At 40.8% G+C, this 15,309-nt stretch overlaps 1 protein-coding gene and 1 long non-coding RNA gene across 2 annotated transcripts in view; one reads left to right on the plus strand and one right to left on the minus strand.

Moving 5' to 3' along the window:
* LOC121028645 (uncharacterized) overlaps positions 1–8,581 on the plus strand; it is a 19,844-nt gene extending 11,263 nt beyond the window's left edge. Inside the window, exon 2 of the long non-coding RNA XR_005789364.1 lies at positions 8,458–8,581. This is a non-coding gene — a long non-coding RNA (uncharacterized LOC121028645). The remainder of the gene's footprint in view (positions 1–8,457) is intronic.
* The window catches only part of DNAH11 (dynein axonemal heavy chain 11), a 358,576-nt gene that overhangs the window by 102,042 nt on the left and 241,225 nt on the right, over positions 1–15,309 (minus strand). The window contains 5 exon segments of the mRNA XM_040472462.1: positions 431–532; positions 2,498–2,680; positions 3,294–3,437; positions 6,037–6,150; positions 12,794–12,940. Of these exon segments, the coding sequence (XP_040328396.1) occupies positions 431–532; positions 2,498–2,680; positions 3,294–3,437; positions 6,037–6,150; positions 12,794–12,940 (690 nt within the window).

Raw genomic sequence — 15,309 nt, forward strand, 5'->3', positions numbered from 1 at the left:
GAGAGAGAGAGAGAGAGAGAGAGAGAGAATGAATCCCAAGCAGGTTCCAGGCACGGCATGGAGTCTGAGGAGGGGCTCCATCCCACAACCCTAGGGTCATGACCTAAGCCAAAATCAAGAGTCAGATGCACAACCGACTGAGCCACCAAGGTGCCGCTGAAATCCTTGCCTTTAGTCGTTATCTGCTATGCTCCTCCTCCTCTTCCAACAGGAAAGTTTTTTTTAAGTCCAGAAACCATGGAAGTTTCTACTTTTCCAGGTCCGTGTCTAGCATACAGCAGATAAGAACTATCTACTGAACGGGTATGTAAATAAATGTATTGATGAAAGCTCAAATTCCTTTCTTCTTGCTTAGGCTCAGATGGGGCCCTGTCTAAGCAGGGAGGTAACGTCTCTCGGGAACTTCCCCAGTGTTACATTTTGCACTCACCTCAAGCTTTTTCCTGATAGCCTCGAGTTTTTCAGTAGCTGCAGCCAGTTCGAAGTTGGCTTGGGCTAAAGCTTGCCGTTTTGGCTCCACGTCACAGTAGACCTGAAAATCCACACGGGTTTTAACTCATGGGGTAATAAGACGCAAAGAGGACACGTAATTATTCAATCTTACATTTGCCAGAAGCTTCGTAACCCAAGTCTCTATTCCCCCCCAGCAATTTGTTTTTTATTTCTTAGCAATGGCACTACCCAATGGCAGAGCAAAAATCTATACAGTGTTCCAAGTTCTGTTGGGTTGTCCGTGATTTAGTCATTTATTCTGGACGTGAGAGTTAGGAATCCTTGCCCAAAGTGCTGTACACATCAGACATCAAGATATTACAGTATGTTTGTCCTAAAAATTGGAGATAATCTTCACATCATCAGAAACTGCAGTGGGCGGGAACTACAGTTCAAGTTGGAACCAAGTCTTGATTTTAAAGCAGAACATAAGAGTGGAGAAATTCTCTGAACTCAGGCAGGAACATAAGAGATAGCCTCACAATATTAACAGTGCTGTCACTTTCTTTTCTAAGTTGCGGGCCACTGTCGGGGTGTATCATTTGAACGGGTGGTTTGAGAATTGGGGCGGACCACTTTTGTAACCCTGTTGAGAAAAGAGGAAGGACATGAAATTTTATTTTCTCTTTTATGGCCCAACATCACAGGACACAGCCACAGACTAGCTCCGTGCTCATCCTTCACCTACAATACAACGAAAGCACAGGGGTCAGACATTTTTTAAATATTTATTTATTTTGGGCAAAGCGCAAGCGGGAGGAGAGGCAGAGAGAGGGGGGACAGAGGACCTGAAGGAGGCTCTGCACTGACGGGCTGACAGCAGCAAGCCTGATGTGGGACTCGAATGCATGAACTGCAAGATCATGACCTGAGCTGAAGTCGGATGCTCAACCGAATGAGCCACCCAGGTGTCCCAGGGGTCCGACATTTTTTATGGAGGGAAGCCATATGTCAACTGCAATCCACCTAAACCCTTGTTCTACACAGGCTTCCACTGAAGAGACACATCAGAAGGGTCTTACTCTCATGGATTATAAAGGCGATCACCTGGTTTTATGAAAATCACTTTGGGGAGCGCCTAGGTGGCTCAGTCGGTTTAGCGTCCGACTCTTGATTTCGGCTCAGGTCATAATCTCAGTCCAAGTCCCGCAGCGGACTCTGTGCTGACAGGGAGGGCCCTGTGTGGAATTCTGTCTCCCTCTCTCTCTCTGCCCCTCCCTTGCTTTCTCTCAGCCTCTCTCTCTCAAAATAAATACATTAAAAAAAAAATCACTTTGGGAATGCTTTTGATTATACGTGGAATTTCCTCAGTAATTCTATTTTTGAATATAATATATAAATGTCTAAGAAAAAATAAGACAGTTCTTCAGAGTTAAGGGCATGCATTGTTCCCTTTTTACATACAGTATTCTGCCAAGTGCTAGGAAGACAGGTGGCAGACAAGAAGTATCTGATAAATGAAAGACTACATTAAATGATATTCTATCTCTACGATGCCTGAAAACACAAGCTTTAGATTCAACCATAACACAGGCAAAAGTGTATTTGTGATTAAAATACTAAAGCAAAAAAAGGGGAGAGGGCTATTTCCTCATCGCATTAAGTCTACAATGGTGTAAATTTTTGCACTGAGAGTAGGGATTAAGTTTGAACATGAATTGAGACCTGTGGTTGGTTCAAGTCAACACAAAATTAATATTTTAGTGTAAATAAATATAATTTATCTGGCCAGCAAGTTTTTACCTAATCAAATCACTTGCTGTTATTTGATCTAAAGTAATTGATAATGCTACCCTAAAAAAAATTAGTTTCAAACATTTCAAATATCCTCCTCTATAGAATTCTGTTTAATCGGACACTTTCAGGTCTCATTCTTAGGGTTTTATCTTATTCAGATAATTAAATACCAAATTATATAACTTTTTCTTTTTTTACCAGTATGGAAATTATTATCTTTATGGTCCTTGTGAGTAACACCTGTAAACCATCAGATTTAGACTGATACCTCGTAGAACTTAACGATGTTGGTGACCCAGGCACAGAGACCAGCTGCTGCAAAAGATTTGGTCCGAATCAGGTTTGGATTGAACTCTGGGTCTTTCAAATACTGCTCATTTACTACTTTCAGACAGTTCTCTGGAATGTGCTCTTTGTCATAGTTAATTAGCGCTTGCAAAAAATCATCAACCTGTAAAGCAAAAAGACTTATTGCAATGAACCCATTTCGGCTGCAGAGAAAATTCCAAGATCAAAAGTTAAAATCAGCTTTTAGGACTTACATTACAAAGGCAAAATTGGCAAGCTGCATTTATCCTACTGTTTGACTTTTTCAATCTTTGTAGTAGGAAGTGAGAATTAGCAATGGACACTTTTAAAATCTCTTCTATCCCAGGGTAAAATACACAGGAGGCATTCACATTTTGAAGAAAAGACAGAAAAGAAAAAGAAAAACACATACTCCAAAGCCCCTCTGCCTCACCTTCTCGTGCATTAGCAACATTTTTCCAGCATAAGAAATCCATGTAATTTTCTCCCTCCTACACTTAACTGCTTTCATAATTTTGCAAATAGTTAGCAACCTTCCATGTGCTGCTAGTGTTGACCTAGGTCTGCTACAACCCCAGGCTAACCTCCAACTTGGCAAACAAAAATTCTCTAAGTCTAGAGAACACACAGTAGGTTACACTCGATAAGGATGCAGGTGATTTCCTTCAGTTTGAAGAGCTTTTGCTGTCAAATATGACCACGGTACTAAGAACACAAAGTGTCTAGGATTTTCATCTTGCCAGGCTGTCTGATACCTTTCCCATGAAGACTTTAGCTGCTTTCCAACTTCGGTCTTTAGGCACTCTGCCCCGGGGAGCCAGGAGGACCATCACAGCAGCCGTAACATTGGTAACGGCGTTCGGTGGGTTGGGAAAGACTTTCAGCTCAGTGAGATTGCCCTGAAGAAAAAGCACACCCACAATGAAGACCAGGGGAGGTCTGGGGAAGAGCCGTTAGCTGATCAAGCTGGTCTGTCCTCTCCGTGTCACACCAGTCTCAGCTTGGCAGTTTTTGCCACCCAGTGATTCCACCTTGGGACCCCAGGAGGTTCACTTTTCCCTGGACACTTTTCTGATACTCCGGAAACAGCACTGGTCTTTTTGGCTTCCAAAAAATTCTCCCTCTGATATACCAGCCCTGCAGAGCCTTGCTCCCTGAGCCCAGGCAATTTGATAAACAAAGTTTTGAAGGTGTTTATGGGTTCTATCCCACCTACGTAATACGTCTACATTTTAACCAGGGCCTCCCAGAAACATCAACCCCTTGGTCCAGAGTCTCTTGGTTTTGTTTTTTCTGCACAAGAAATCTCTTCCATTATACTATGATGCCTCTCAACTGGGAAGCTACCTGTATTGCTTGAACCTGCTCTCTGGACAACTTCTTTTTTATTTATTTTTTTATTTTTTATTTTTTTAAACATTTTTTTTTTCAACGTTTATTTATTTTTGGGAGAGAGAGAGACAGAGCATGAACGGGAGAGGGGCAGAGAGAGAGGGAGACACAGAATCGGAAACAGGCTCCAGGCTCTGAGCCATCAGCCCAGAGCCTGACGTGGGGCTCGAACTCATGGACCGCGAGATCGTGACCTGGCTGAAGTCGGCCGCTTAACCGACTGCGCCACCCAGGCGCCCCTCTGGACAACTTCTTAATCTCCTCTGGTCAAAATCTTAATTTACTCCAAAGACAACATTAAGGGTATAACCTACAAGTGTTAAGGCAAATACTTTGGGGCAGGAATTATGAGTAGTATATATAAAAAAAACAAAGTATTTCCTGCGACATTTCATAAACTACCTCATATACTCTTGCTTACAAAACCCTGATTCAACCTGATTCTTCTCCATTACCCCAAACTGCCTATTTACTTGGGAAATGACTGCAAAGAAGGGAAAGGATGTGAAAATGAAGCAAAACTTAAAATGTATTAATAATAACTGAGAGCTAGCTAACCTCCTTCATAATTTGCAAATATCTTCACCTTTGTTATAAATACAGTGAGCTTTATATTTGTGACATTAATTTATTTTGTCTAGGTGACTGATAATACATTTGAAGATAGAGTTTCAAATATAGAAAAGCACAAAGAAGAAAATACATATGCAAGTGCTGAGAAAAAAAAACATAAAATTCCATTACTAAGAGATAATCAGTTACTATTATTGCTTATTTTTTCTAATTTCTCAATGCACAAGCATGTTCTTACAAAAAAAATCATATTGTATATCCTATTTTGTAATCTGCTTTATTCACTTCATAGATCACGGACATTTTCTCATGTCACTAAATACTATGCAACAATATTTTAATGGAACCAGAGTATTTGTATACATAAAGGTCAATCTTCTATCATGGTATATTTATATTCTTTTAAAGTTTTCAGTTTTATGCTAATACTGTAAGAAATATCCATGTAGATAATAACTTTATGATCATAGTCAATCGCTTTCCTCAAAAAAAGAAAAAGAAAACCTTAGGAAAAGCAGGTGAATATTTTTTTGAAAGGCAGTTAAAGTCTGGATCCTCTACTCTTTGAAGTTGAATCTTAAGAACATCAGGCTTGGGGCGCCTGGGTGGCTCGTTGGTTAAGCGTCCGACTTCGGCTCAGGTCATGATCTCACAGTCTGTGGGTTTGAGCCCCGCATCGGGCTCTGTGCTGACAGCTCAGAGCCTGGAGCCTGCTTCCGATTCTGTGTCTCCCTCTCTCTCTGGCCCTCCCCTGCTCATGTTCTGTCTCTCTCTGTCGATTCTGTGTCTCCCTCTCTCTCTGGCCCTCCCCTGCTCATGTTCTGTCTCTCTCTGTCACAAAAAAACAAAAAAACAAAAACATTAAAAAAAAAAAAAAAAAAGAACGTCAGGCTTGGTAATCCACCGGATTCTCCCTGGAGGCCCAGTAGAACCCAGCACAAAACCAGCTGCAGGCTCCTAAAATAAATTGCCCACAATTCTACTTTTCCTCACAATACCCATCTGACTATCACAGATGATTTTCTCCTCGGGGAATTCAAATGCTCAATGAGGTTTTGCTAATAAGGTGAAACCAGGAAAAGTGATGTGAGCCAAAACTAGGTATCTTTGTTCCTAGTGCATTGCTCTTTTCATGAGGGTGTCTCGTTAATGCCACTTTTTATATCCAGAGGAAATAAAGAATATTCACTTAGTTCTTAAAGCAACACATAATATGACAACTGGATTTGGGCCAAATCCAGTTGCTAACAATAGAACTGCCTCTTATGAAAGTATAAATCCCATGGTGTTGCAAGTATTCAAAAGGAGACTTGACTGTCAGGCTGTGGCAGGGCAGACTCCCGCATGGGAAAGGAAGTCACACTATTAATGATGACCTTGACGTTTGTTCCCACTTCAGTATTTTGTGGGACTTGTTTTCCTTTCTAAAAACTCTTTGGTTGCACAGAATTCACTATGAGTCCTGTTATTCAAACTCTGAGAACCTTTAAAAACTATTTGGAGGAATCCCACAAGCCCTGTGACCATCTTTACCCTGTTGAGCGTATTGAGTGCAGCTGTTGCGGCCACCAGTGCAGGCTCAGCCTTGAGTACGTCGACTTCACACTCCCGCTGTTTCTGGGACACTTCAGCCTGAATGGCGGTCACCTAATCAGAGAGGAAAGCACACAAACCCACAAACACAAATCACCACCTGAAATATCACTACTGAAGAATGTAGGCTGACTCAGATGCGCTGTTCAACAGTTCATCTGGTTCTCTTTAGAACAGGCGAGGAATGTGCCCTAAAGATGAATTTCTCTCAGTCTCAGTGTGTGCACAAAGCTTTGTATGTGCATGAAATACAGTGACAAATCCCAACGCAAATGTACTCAAGTATCTAACTGCTCCAAGAAGGGCTTTGGCTAATCTAATTAAAAGGTGCTGCTAATAATAAATTCAAGGCAGCGATCCCTCTGCTCTTCAATTTTCTTTTTCTGAGTGTCCTGGATAAGTGGAAATCCAGGCTGGCTCAGTAACACCGACAGAAAATACTCTCGCTAGAAATCTCTATCTAATTTTTGTTTACATTTGCCTAAAAGCTATGTTGGCTAGTCTTTAAGAATAAATGTGAAGCTTTTTCTGTTCAACTGACTAGAAGATATAGTTATTTCTATGTATACTTAACCAAAGATATAATTTCTATAAAGACTAATTACTGGTTTCTCTAAGGACCTGGTAAGAAACTCTGGCTACAATAGCCCATTTCTGTCTGTCAACGACACTGATATCCACACTACCATTGAAGGTCCAGGGACTTTCTTCATGTGCCCAAGAGGGTGTGGCATCAGTTTCGTGACATGAACACATATGTTATGCATACAGGGAAGCCATGCTGGTAAACTTGAACCAAAACCAAGGGAGAAGCTTTGGAATTCTTATCCTCCTCGCCCTCTTAGGAGACATAACAGAATTTGAATGGGCAGGAAGAGTAAATTTTTGATCCCAAGCAGGAACTGCAGTTTCAAAGCTGTGCCATTGGGCACAGGGATCCAGTCACCATGGGGGATGGCTCTTTCAGCGATGGTGACTAGGGCATTTAACGTGTGAAGAAAAGTGCATTTCTTCAGATGTGTTTGGAATGAACAGGTGTAACTATGCCATAAAATTAAATAGTGCTTACAACAAATTATATTGTCTACTACAGCTTTATTAGCAGTAATTACCATTCTTCTGATTAACCATTATTTTGCTGTATACTGCACCTTTTATGAACATAATTGGTTCAGGGTAGAGATGTGATCTCTTGCCAATATATACAAAGCTACTGTAATGTAAATAAGAAAATACTGCACGCTTATCGAGAACTACTCAAAAGCCACAACCCTCAAAACTTCCAGGAATGGCCAATGAAAATTCTAAGAATACATTTTTGGTCTGCTAGACAACACTGTTGCAGAACAAAGGGAGAGCAGAGGTGAGTGAATTAACACCTCAGGGTTATTTGCCTTCTATAAGGATACAATCTATAAATGCTGTTTGCTATCATTTATAAGAGCATCATTTAAAATATGTGAACTTGAGAAACTTAATAGAAGACCATGGGGGAAGAGAAGGGGAAAGATGGTTTCAAACAGAGAGGGAGGCAAAACATGATAGACTCTTAAATACAGTGAACAGACTGAGGGTTGATGCAGGGGGTGGGGGAGAGGGGAAAATGGGTGACAGGCATTGAGGAGAGCACTCGTTGGGATGAGCACTGCATGTTGTACGTAAGCAATGAGTCATGCGAATCTACCCCCAAAACCAAGAGCACACTATACATACATACATACATACATACATACATACATACATACATGTATACACTGTATGTTAGCTAACTTGACAATAAATTATATTTTTAAAAAAAATAATAGCCGGGGTGCCTGGGTGGCGCAGTCGGTTAAGCGTCCGGCTTCAGCCAGGTCACGATCTCGCGGTCCGTGAGTTCGAGCCCCGCGTCAGGCTCTGGGCTGATGGCTCAGAGCCTGGAGCCTGTTTCCGATTCTGTGTCTCCCTCTCTCTCTGCCCCTCGCCCGTTCATGCTCTGTCTCTCTCTGTCCCAAAAATAAATAAACGTTGGAAAAAAATAATAATAATACCCAAACTTTAGAGAGAGAGCCCAAATGTCCATTTGACTGATAAATGGATAAAGGAGATGTGGTACATCTATACAGTGGAATATTACTCAGCCATCAAAAAGAATGAAATTTTGCCATTTGCAATGATATGGGTGGAGCTAGAATGTATTACGCTGAGCTAAATAAGTTAATCAGAGAAAGACAAGTATTGTATGATTTCACTCATGTGGAATTTAAGAAATAAAACAGATGAACATATGGGAAGGGGCTGAGAAGAGAGGGGAAAAAAAGCACAAGAGACTCTTAACAATAGAGAACAAACTGAGGGTTGATGGACAGAGGTCAGTGGGAGATGGGTAATAGGTATTAAGGAGGCACTTGAGATGAGCACTGGGTATTCTATGTAAGCGATGAATCACTGAATTCTACTCCTGAAACCAGTATCGCACTGTAGGTTAACCATCTAAAGTTTAAATAAAAAGTAACAGTAAAAAAATAATAATAATCAAGATAAAATAAAAATGGTCTCCATATTAGAGATTTTTAGTACTAGAAGAGTATATCTTTTTTTTAAAATTTATTTATTTATTTATTTATTTATTTATTTATTTATTTATTTATTTATTTATTTATTTCAAGAGAGAAAGAGAAAGGAGTGGAGAGGCAGAGAGAAAGGGAGAGAAAGAGAATCCCAAGGACTGATAGCACAGAGACTGACCCCAGTAACAGAAATTGAGTCAGAGGCTTAACTGACTGACCCACCCACCCAGATGCCCGAAGCACTTTTAAGTGCTATTTCTGTGAGACTGAGAGTTGCTATTCTTCTCCTTCTGACTCCTTTACACTTCATAGAGTATCATTCCTTTGGGTAATTTTTATAATCAGGGCAATCTTCAATATTAATAAAAACCCACGAAAGAAAATGAAAAAAAAAAATACCCTAGGTTGGTCAGCTTTTTTTCATTCTCGATACCTTCTGCGCACTTTTGTTTACATGTCACATGCTACAATCACCACTACCACAGGAACCAACCCCCACGGGGACTGGATCCTGGTGACCAGTGCTACAATTATGACACTAGAAGTTCCTAACTTACAACTTAAGTTAGAACTTAATTCTTCCTGCACAAGAATTCTAAGGTACATGTACAATAACTTGTGTATTTCAGGTGACACTGGAATAGTGAAAATACAGTGTCTTTTAGTGACGTGGGGAGCCTCGAGCCTCACTGTCCAACTGCCTCCACACCATGACTCCTGGGTGGTGCTCAGCAAGGTTCAACTTGGGGAAGGAGGGAAGAGTGACACAGATCATTTGGAATGTGGGCTTTCTCTTGACTACAGTCTGTTAAAGCAGTGTTCGGGAGATACTCCCATTCTTGGGTACACAGAGCTTTTCTGCTATTGGTCAAAAGCTCCTTGCAAATGGTTCATGAAATTTAATGGTGGGTCACATGGAAGAAGTGGAATAGCAATGGCTTAGTAGAAGCTGAAGTTTGTCCACCCAGAAATTTATATGGCAAAGCCCTAACCCTAGTACCTCAGAATATGATTATATATTTTAAAAATTTTTAATGTTTATTTATTTTTTAGAGAGAGACAGAGCACAAGTGGGGGAGAGGCAGAGAGAGAAGGGGTCACAGAATCTGAAGCAGGCTCCAGGCTCTGAGCTGTCAGCACAGAGCCCGACGCGGGGCTCGAACCCACAAACTGTGAGATCATGACCTGAGCCAAAGTCGGCCACTTGACTGACTGAGCCACCCAGGCGCCCCTAGAATATGACTGTATTTGCAGACATGCCCTTTAAAGAGGTGATTAAGCTAAAAATGAGCCCATTAGGGTGGGCCCTAGGTCAGTTTAACTGGTGTCCTTATAAAAGGAGGAAATCTGAACAGGCACAAGAGACACCAGGGATGTGTACTCAGAGGAAAGACCAAGTGAAGACAGCGAGAACGTGGCCATGTGCAGCCAAGGGGAGAAACCAAGCTTGTCAATATCTTGATCTTGAACATCCAGCCTCCAGAACTGTGAGAAAATAAACTTCTGTAGGTTAAGCCATGCAGTCTATGATATTTTTTTCTAGAAGTCCTAGCAATCTAATAAACTGCTCTTATTTGCCTTCAGAGTATGAGAAATTCCAGACAGTCCTTCAAAACCCAGCCATACTCACATTTAGAATAGAAACACACAAAATCTGAAGACCATTCAAAATCAAGGAGGATGATAACTTTTGAGGAGATTATATTAGCCCTGTGATTTAGAAGGTACTTTAACTCATGAGGGTTACACTCAACAAAGAAAGCAATATGAAAGAGATCAGAGAATTTGGAACCTTAGAATTGGGAACTGGTAAACCAAACAGAGACGGAAGAAGTAATTTTCTTTTTTTTTTTTAATTTTTTTTTCAACGTTTTTATTTATTTTTGGGACAGAGAGAGACAGAGCGTGAACGGGGGAGGGGCAGAGAGAGAGGAAGACACAGAATCGGAAACAGGCTCCAGGCTCCGAGCCATCAGCCCAGAGCCTGATGCGGGGCTCGAACTCGCGGACCACGAGATCGTGACCTGGCTGAAGTCGTACGCTTAACCGACTGCGCCACCCAGGCGCCCCAAGAAGTAATTTTCATAGGCTTCATGGTGCTGGGGTTACTTGAAGTCACCGCTGGTCATGTCAGCAGTTTGGATGGCTCTTGATGATTTTATGAATCTCAAGGAACAATTTTAACCTGCTCCTCTACAAGGACTATCAAGACACACAGAAAGGCAGTCAGTATTTGCTTAGTTATATTAAATATGGCAATGTACTTTTTAATAGCTTCTCATGGGTCAAGACTTGAAATCCCAATTTTATAGGATCATAGTGCCCATATGTACCCATTTAATAACTATGTAGAACCTAGCACACTGCTGAACAAAATGTGAGCTCACAGCACATGCTGCAATTGATGAGTTCCTTGAATCTCTATACATGGTTTAGTTACAAATAATTCTCCTTCCGTGAGCAGCCAGTTTAAAACAGTCCCTTCTAGCATCACCTTGATTTGATTTTTATCTTAGCCCTCATCACTAACCCCAAATCCCTTGTCACTTGTCTGCTGCCAGTCTTTTCCATTATAATGTAAGCTACCTGAGGGTGCCTTGTATGTCATCTATGCTCAAGAGCCTCGAACTGTGCCAGGTAAAAATAGTTGCTCAGTTAGTATTTGTTATTGAGAATTAAGTAAAGTAACCATCAGGGGTAAAATGAAAATATGTTTATTTCTTGGTATAGATTAGATATAGAAAGTGTCTTTTTCATGTTTGAAGAACTTCATAAAACAACCAGTCAGAAGAGTTCTCATTTGCTAAAGCATTTTTTCCCTCTTTGTAAGGATGATTTTGCCTTAGGAATTCACATACAAAATGTGAAAATACCTCTGGAGTGTTTTATGGATCTCTAAAAGGTATCTCGAGAGATAGATTATAATCTAACAAGTACTAGCACGCCACTTATTTGCACAATGCTTGAAAAATATCCCTTGGGTGGAAATGGCTTATGATAATCACATCATATGGGATACCTAATTGCTTAACATAATATAGTACAATTTTAAGGACATCCTCTGCTTATCTGAAACTCAATGGAAACACTTATTAACAAATTAGGAATTATATGCCCATTGGCCATGCCAAATGTAGCATACAACTTTAAAAACAAGTATTAAAAAAAAAACTATTCAGCATTCTGATTTTCAGTGTGCAACTCAACTCTTTAGTTGTGTAAGCTACCAGTAAACATGCTCAATACCTATTAGAAAATGGGGGGGGGGGGAAGCCCAACTCAATTGTCTATGAATGAATGGCAATACCACTAGAAGAACTCAAGTATTTCTGGCATCATAAAACACTAGGATAATAACATAAAAGCTACTGACTCAAAAGCTATAAGCATGTTTATAATTTACCTTTTTTTTTTATCAACTAATCCCTGATTATAATCTTTTGTCCCAAATGAGAGAATTTATCTCAAACAAACATATTCAATTTCTAAACAAATAAGATATACAAAAATACCTTCCATTTGTGGCCCAAGGTCTGGCAAAAGAAGAGGACAAAGAAGTTGTATTTATTTCAGAAATGCCAGAAACCCAGGTACAAAGAAAGCAGAATCTGTATAATCTTAAGAGTAATTGTTTGCAACAGTAAAATGTAATATAAAATGCCAGGTTCTCAATCGAACCAAAAAGAAGAAATTTAGCTTAGGATTTAATAATAAACTCAAGTTGTATTATTAAAAGGAAAAATTTGAAAAACCATCTTGCAAAGTGATGGAATTGGGCTTTGTTAACAATTGAGTTGTTCAATTTGCCTAAAAACTGAAAACCTTTAGAAACCTCAGAGGTGACTTCATGACCTTTACTGTATTACAAATAGGACTGATGTTCAAGATCCACATCCATTATATGCTTGAATGAGCTCAGTATTTATTGTTCTTTCATATCATTAAAAGAGCTAAAAGGGTGGGAAAATGCATAATGTAAAGAAAGGTCAAGTGGTAATCATGGTGTGAAATGCTGTTACATGTGTAACTATAATAATTCTTTAGATTTTATGCTCCCTGGAGAGGAAGTTGTTCAAAATTGTTCACCTACAAAGGTTTATTTTGTGCTAAATATAGCTCAGCACTCTAAATGGTGGAATTAGCCTGACCTTTCGCTCCTCAGCGTCGGCAATGGCCTTTTCCCGGCTCACTTTCTCCGTCTGGAGCCCGATCTTTGCGATCAGAGCTTCGGCATCACGATTTCTCAGTTGCAGCTCAGCTTCTTGAGAGGCAAGTCTGGCTTTCAGATCTCCCACCTGAAGGAAAAGTCACTATGTCCAAGTAACTTGCGTTGGGAACGACAAATATCAGATACAGCTTATTTTTTTAAATGAGTTCACAGATCCCTATCAGCCTGCATCTTTTATCTCTTCCTCCCCTGTTCTGACTTTAGTCCCATGTGCAAAAACACAGCCCCGCTTCCCCCCCACAGAGGAACAAACAGCACAGTGTTTTCTGAAAAATGTAATCTATGTCAGCACCAGCTAGAAATTTACCTTCTCCCCTCAGTCTGTGCAGTCAGGGAAACATCAACAGCTGTCCCCACCTGTGTACGTGTCACTCAAGCACCTATCACTCATGCACCCAGCTTTTCTGGTCCTGTAAAGCTCAGGCTCAAGGCAGCAGAGGCCACAGGAAGACTTGCTTGGTGGCAAGCTGGAGGAACCATGGTTTGCGCTCTCCAACGGAACACCATGAAAGGCTCAGAGAAGCTGAGACATCGGTACTCCCTGGCCGTTATGAGTTACTATCAGTAGTTTCATTGAATCCGTTACTCACTTTGATGGAAATGCCTACAGACAGGTCTATTCTCTTTCCACAAAATAGGAAATGGTCCTCTTAGTTTCTTCCACCTCATACAACATTCAACTTAACACCTACTACAGAAAGGCAAACCACAAGTGCCTTGTGGGCATCAGAAGGGGTGGGGTCAAAGAGCAGTGAGTGTCCTAGATGGGGACTGCTGCTCCTGGCCTCACTCAACTCTTGAGGAACTCAAGTCTTTCTGAGGCATCAACAAATTTATCTTCTCTAAAGAATGATTCTGCCCTCGTAATTGGGATTTCATGAGGTTCACAAGGTACCACTAGGTTCCTAAGTTTGAGAATCACGTAAAGCAAAGCAGAAGTCAAGTGCTGGGAAACAAACGTGACTCGGCTCTTGGAGACACATGGAAGCAGTTTTAAATATCATGAGCATTAGCTTAATTCCATTTTTTTTTTCCAGAAGTAGGTTACTATGTTTACAAAAATCAAAGAAGCAGAGAATAATTATAAACACTTATTTTGACTCAGTTGCTACAGGCACTCCAGGAGGTTCATCCTGTGGAACAACATCTCACTACTATATCCAAGGACTCTTCAAACCTCTGCTCAAATGGCACAATTACTACTATTACTGTTACCTTTACTAGTTATTATAGTTTAAGCTAAGATGGATTTTTTAGCCTCTCTGTGAACTCAGGGTAATAATGCACAGTGACATTTGCTTGTCTTTTCTTTTTAGCCATGGGAAACTAGTCGCATGTTAGGTTACGATCCAAAGAATCATCTAAGAGACTAGGAGGAAACTGTTATTTCAAGCCCTGATTTCCGTTTCTGAGGAAGCTGTTAGGTCTGAAGAGTCTAGTGACTCAAGCCCTGGGAGCGAGGCCTTGCCGTGAAGACAGGTCACTAAGCTATCTGTGATGATCTAAGCTGACATCTAGAGAGGGGGTATGCGGCTCTAAGGGGAATTTATGGCTTTACTCCAATGAATACACAGTGCTGAGGTTTAGACACATATTTCAAACGGCACGGATATTCACCTCTGTGGAATTAATTTCAGGCAGATCTTTACAGAACACAAGCTTCAACATGAAGACATTCTGCTCCACACACGGCCTTATCTTACATGGTAGGGCTTTCCAAATGCCCACCTAAGAAAGTACGCTTCTTTTCTATTATAAATAGGCTTTTAAAACTCTTAGGGAACTATGAAATATTCCAATCAGTCCTCTGATATTATTGAAAGCATTATATGTACAAACACCTATCGAAAAGAAATCATCAGTAGTCCTTCAATTAAGACTTCACATGTCCTCTTCTTAGACTTTCTGCCTGATGTTTCTAGCCAAGGGGGAATAAGGAGGCCCAAGCATCCTTAAACTTGGCAGGCACCATCAATAACCAGTCCCTTTCTTTCTTCCTCTCCCCCAACCTCTTCTTTTTCCCTATGGCTGAGATGCTGCCACCATGGATGCCACTCTGTTTTTATCCTCTTTGCTGTGTTTTTTGGGAAGGAGACGCTAAGTGTGGCGGTGGCCATTTTTTTTCCTTAGCCAAGGGCTGCCCCACCAGTACTGACGGTTTAGTTTAGTCAACGCTAGCATTTCCTGGGGCAAAGTCCACAGGTGCGGTTTGGGACATTGCTCAAAGGTACACAGATGCTCTGGGACACACATCTCCTGCACTCATGGTCTCCTAGCTCTATAGGACTCCTAGGAAGGTCTTCATGAAGAGAAAGAGATGGAACTGGAAAGGTAGTGAGAAAGAAGAAGGAAAGAGAAAGAAGGCAAAGAGTAAAAGAGTAAGGTAACATGTACACAAAAGGAGTAAAAACATTTTTTGAAGGAAAATGGAAAGAT

This window comes from Herpailurus yagouaroundi, unplaced genomic scaffold (genome assembly GCF_014898765.1).
Source record: "Herpailurus yagouaroundi ecotype Mexico unplaced genomic scaffold, PumYag 100, whole genome shotgun sequence".
Taxonomy (NCBI): domain Eukaryota; kingdom Metazoa; phylum Chordata; class Mammalia; order Carnivora; family Felidae; genus Herpailurus; species Herpailurus yagouaroundi.